General features: G+C 38.7%; 1 protein-coding gene across 1 annotated transcript; it reads left to right on the top strand.

The window, feature by feature from the left end:
* Nucleotides 1-2,820: 2,820 nt before the first annotated feature.
* Nucleotides 2,821-4,886, top strand: LOC131026432 (polyphenol oxidase I, chloroplastic-like). Its single transcript, XM_057956303.1, has one exon. It carries the CDS (start codon nucleotides 3,025-3,027, stop codon nucleotides 4,723-4,725), a length of 1,701 nt encoding a protein of 566 aa, XP_057812286.1. The 5' UTR covers nucleotides 2,821-3,024; the 3' UTR covers nucleotides 4,726-4,886.
* Nucleotides 4,887-5,116: the final 230 nt, after the last annotated feature.

Consider the following 5,116-nt stretch of genomic DNA (forward strand, 5'->3'; position numbering starts at 1 on the left):
AGAGGAAGTATTATTTTTTACTTTGAGAGAGGGGAACGGTAGAGTTTGAACCCTGGACTTCACTGTTTGTAGACAGACACAACTTCTTTTCTCCTTTTATTAATACTTCTACTTACAATTCTTTATATTTTTCAATCAAACATTTATTGTAAAAATTATCATTAAAAAAAGTCAACATAGTATAAATTTTTATCATTAAAAATTGTGCAAAAGCTAGAGTAAAACGATTAATATTTAGAATAGAAGAAAGTATAAAAATGAGATATAATGATATAAATAAAATTGTGGAACACTCCATCGACAAATTGGAAAAGTAAGTAGAAAGTTGGAACAATGTTTCCACGCCGCCTCTATAGTCTATATAATTATAACATCTTCTTCAATTCATTATCTAATCCACCCATAAGCCAATATGGCATCACTTCCGTTTTCCACCTTTGCCTCCAACTCCCAACTATCCTCACGCCCGATGTTGATCGGAAAGCCACCGCATATCTCCACAGCGAGCCCCCGGCTCACGGTGTCGTGCAACGTCGAGAATGGAGGCAAAGTTGACCGAAGAAATTTATTTTCTTTTCTGTTTAGTTGGAAAAATAACATGTGTAATGTGTGGATTTTTATCCTTTTGTTTCTATCTTGAGAAGGGACCTGTGGGGATCGATATTGTTCCAAGTAAATAAAGGTGTGAGTTTTGCCACAGGTTTCTTATCAATAGAGAGCGGGCCATTGCAGTTTTTTGCACTATATGATACTCCTTTCATTCTACAGTGACATACCATCCTCTTTTGTTTTATCATTTTAATATAGGGCAATTGGTATATACATGAATCTTTACTTATTTTTTTGATATTTAACATGAACTTTAAATTCTAGTTATAAATAGGGATTATTGTCATAAAATACTCATAGTTTACCAATGTTTTAGTTTTAACATGACTTTAAAATTTGACCAGAAAATACATTAATTTTCAATTTAATCGCAATTGTACTATGACCTTATAATTTGATCAAAAAATATACCAATTTTCAATTTAATCGCAATTATTCCATCACTTTATAATTTGATCAGAAAATACACCAAGTTTCTATCCTAATATTTCTAATTATTTATTTGACCAATTCACTTATTATTTACTCATAATTCATTCTATATGTTTAACGATATCTATTTCACTATGTATTTGTGATTATTTAGATCATTGTTCATCATCATAGATGTATTGGTCGTTATTGTAATTTCAAATTAAATTGTTGTGTATAAATTATTGTTAATTGATTGATTTATTTTTTATAAAGATTAAGTTAGATGATTAATTATTGTTATATATATATATATATATATATATATATATATATATATATATATAGGGGAAGGCTAAAATAAGAATGCCTCTTAAAATATAAATTAGGAACCATTTTCAGCCCTTAGATCATCAAGATCTACGGTTGATTCATCACCTAGTTGGATATATTCATGGTCCTGAGTTCGAATCTCAAAGGTAGCAAAAAATTACTCCCTCCGTCCGCCAAGATTATGGCAATTTGTTTGGGCACGGGATTTAATAAAATTGGTGATGATTTTGATGTAGTGGAGAAAGGGTCCCACCACTTTATGAGATGAGTGGTTGAGATTGAATTTTGAGTGGTTTTTTTGTAAATAAAGAGTGTTAGTAAGGATAAAATATTAAAGAGGATGGTGGGACCATTGCCATAAAAGGAAAGTGACATAATCTTGGCGGACGCCCGATATAGTAATTGTGACATAATCTTGGCGGACGGAGGGAGTATTTTTTTTATATTCATACCTTTATACAGTTTTATTCATGCGTGTTATACATAAAATTCATGCATTTTTGCTGGTTCGTAATTCTTAAAATAAGGGTGGTTTATTGAATAACCGCCCCCTATATATATATATATATATATATATATATATATATATATATACCGTGAGAGCACCTCTTAAAATAAAACATAAGAACTAGAAAAAATGTATGAATTTTATGTAGAACACGTATGAATTCGATGTACAAAGGTATGAATTGCAAAAATAAATTTTTGCTACCTTTGGGATTCGAACTCAGGATCATGAATTCATCCAACAAGATGATGAATTAACCGTAGATCTTGATGATCTAAGGGCTGAAAATGATTCTTATTTTATATCTTAAGAAATATACTCCCTCCATCCCAAATGATTTTTTTTTTGGCACGGTTATGATGGATTTAGCCTCACGTGGATCGTTTCTCGGATATCTTAATTCACCATACAACAATTAATTCATAACATGCTCCTATGAATTTAAGTGATGCACAATTTAAAGCCCTACTTGCTCTTATTTTTTTATGCACAAATTAAAGACACATTCTGCCTTTTGTACTTTTTTACTCTTTTTCTTTACCTATATTTACAACCCTTTGCCACTAATGGACTCACCTTAAAACACTTTTATCATTTTTATATTATATATTTACTACACTTTTTCACTAGTGGACCCACTCACAACACCTTTATCACTTTAGTCAACTACCCTTATATTTTATCCACATCACATTTTTCAGTTTTCTTAGTTTCCGTGCCCACACCAAAGTGGGGCTTTAAATTGTGGACGGAGGGAGTATTATTTTTTACTTTGAGAGAGGGGAACGGTGGAGTTTGAACCCTGGACCTTACTGTTCGTAGACAGACGCAACTTCTTTTCTCCTTTTATTAATACTTCTACTTACAATTCTTTATATTTTTCAATCAAACATTTATTGTAAAAATTATCATTAAAAAAAGTCAACATGTATAAATTTTTATCCTTAAAAATTGTGCAAAAGAGTAAAACGATTAATATTTAGAATAGAAGAAAGTATAAAAATGAGATATAATGATATAATTAAAATTGTGGAACACTAATCCATATATCGACAAATTGGAAACGTAAGTTGAAAGTTGGAACAATGTTTCCACGCCGCCTCTATAGTCTATATAATATAACATCTTCTTCAATTCATTATCTAATCCACCCATAAGCCAATATGGCATCACTTCCGTTTTCCACCTTTGCCTCCAACTCCCAACTATCCTCACGGCCGATATTGATCGGAAAGCCACCGCATATCTCCACAGCGAGCCCCCGGCTCAAGGTGTCGTGCAACGTCGAGAATGGCTCCCAAGGAGGCAAAGTTGACCGAAGAAATTTGCTACTTGGCATGGGAGGTCTCTACGGCGCTACCAATCTGGTCAAACCACCAGCTCTGGCGGCTCCAATTTCAGCTCCCGATTTGGCCAAGTGCTCTGGCGGCACTAACCTCAACACCCAACAGCCACTAGACGTCAACTGCTGCCCTCCCTTCTCGGAAAAAATCATCGACTACAAGCTGCCTCCCGTCACCAAACTGCGCCTCCGCCCCGCCGCCCATCTCGTCACCAAGGAATACATCGCCAAATACGAGAAGGCCACCGAGCTCATGAAGGCTCTCCCCGACGACGACCCGCGCAGTTTCATGCAACAAGCCAACGTCCACTGCGCTTACTGCAACCTCACCTACGACCAAACCGGCGATCCAGACCAGAAGCTTCAAATCCACAACTGCTGGCACTTCTACCCTTGGCATAGATGGTACCTCTATTTCTACGAGAGGATCTTAGGCAAGTTGATCGACGACCCAACCTTCGCCCTCCCCTTCTGGAACTGGGACCACCCCGACGGCATGGTAATGCCGGCCATGTTCGCCAAGGAAAACTCTTCACTCAACGACGCCAAGCGTAACCAAACCCATCTCCCGCCTGCTCCCACGGATCTCCTCTACTCCTCAAAATCCAGCACCGATCCCTCCATCATAGTCCCTACCAATCTCACAGAAATGTATGGAGAGATGGTCCGGAACGTGTCAAATATCGAAGACTTCTACGGTGCAAAATATGTGGTCGGGACCGCTCCGGATCCTGGCCCCGGCACTGTCGAGCGGGGATCCCACATCGCCCTGCATATATGGGTCGGGGATCCCCGCTCGCCCGCCGGAGAGGACATGGGGAACTTCTATTCCACGGCTCGAGACCCCATTTTCTTCTGTCACCACGCCAACGTGGACCGCTTGTGGTCCGTGTGGCGCGACCTCAGAGGCCCCAAGCCCAAGGACTTCAACGAACCCGAATGGCTCAACGCAGACTTCGTATTCTACGACGAGAATGCTCAGCTGGTGCGCGTCAAGGTTAAGGATACTCTCGAGGACGTGAAGATGGGCTTCACCTACCAGAAAGTGGAGCTTCCATGGCTGAACAAGAGGCCCAAGGCGCGTGTAAGGAAATCCAAGATCGCGACTACGGCTAAGGCGATTAAGAGTAGTGCATTCCCGGTAAAGCTTGACAAGGTGGTGAAAGTGTTGGTAGATAGGCCTAAGACAAAGAGAAGCAAGAAGGAGAAGGAGAAAGAAGAGGAGTTGCTGGTGATCGAAGGGATCGAGGTGGATACTGCTAAGTTTGTGAGGTTTGAGGTTTTTGTGAACGACGAGGATGACGAAGCAGGAGACATAATCGACAAGGCGGAGTATGCCGGAGGCTACTCTCAGGTGCCGCACAAGAACTCGACCAAGGTGAAGAGCAAAATCAGGCTGGGATTGACAGAGCTGCTTGAAGATTTGGACGTGGAAGATGATGACAAGATTTTGGTTTCGTTGGTACCCAGGGCTGGAGGAGAAGATATCACCATTGGTGGAGTCAAGATCATCTACGTTTAAGTTTTTCGACTTCAACACTGCTTCATCTACGTTAATTTTAAGTTTTCCCCATGTTTTGTTTGCCTTGTTTATTTGTGGTTAGTTAAAAGTTTGGTTGGGTATATGTGTATGGGCTGCTGCAGTTTTTTCCACCAATATCAATAAAGGATGTTTTTTGCTTATTTTTATTTCATTTCATTGGAAGAATAGTATATGCTGATGTGTAATGCGCGTATGGAAATTGAAGTGGAACTCTTAACATAAGTTGACTTTCAGATTAGTGGCAGATTAGTCTTTGTCGTTCGTTATCTTTTACCTGGGGCTGCTGGACATTTTCTTTTATTTTCGTATTTTCTTTTGTTTGGAGAGTGAGAAGCTGCGTGATTTGAAGATTACACCTAATTGCTTACAA

This window comes from Salvia miltiorrhiza, chromosome 5 (genome assembly GCF_028751815.1).
Source record: "Salvia miltiorrhiza cultivar Shanhuang (shh) chromosome 5, IMPLAD_Smil_shh, whole genome shotgun sequence".
Lineage (NCBI taxonomy): Eukaryota > Viridiplantae > Streptophyta > Magnoliopsida > Lamiales > Lamiaceae > Salvia > Salvia miltiorrhiza.

Bases quoted from the DNA above. Each gene is read 5' to 3' on its own strand.
- LOC131026432 (XM_057956303.1), top strand. From the start codon at position 3,025: ATGGCATCACTTCCGTTTTCCACCTTTGCCTCCAACTCCCAACTATCC.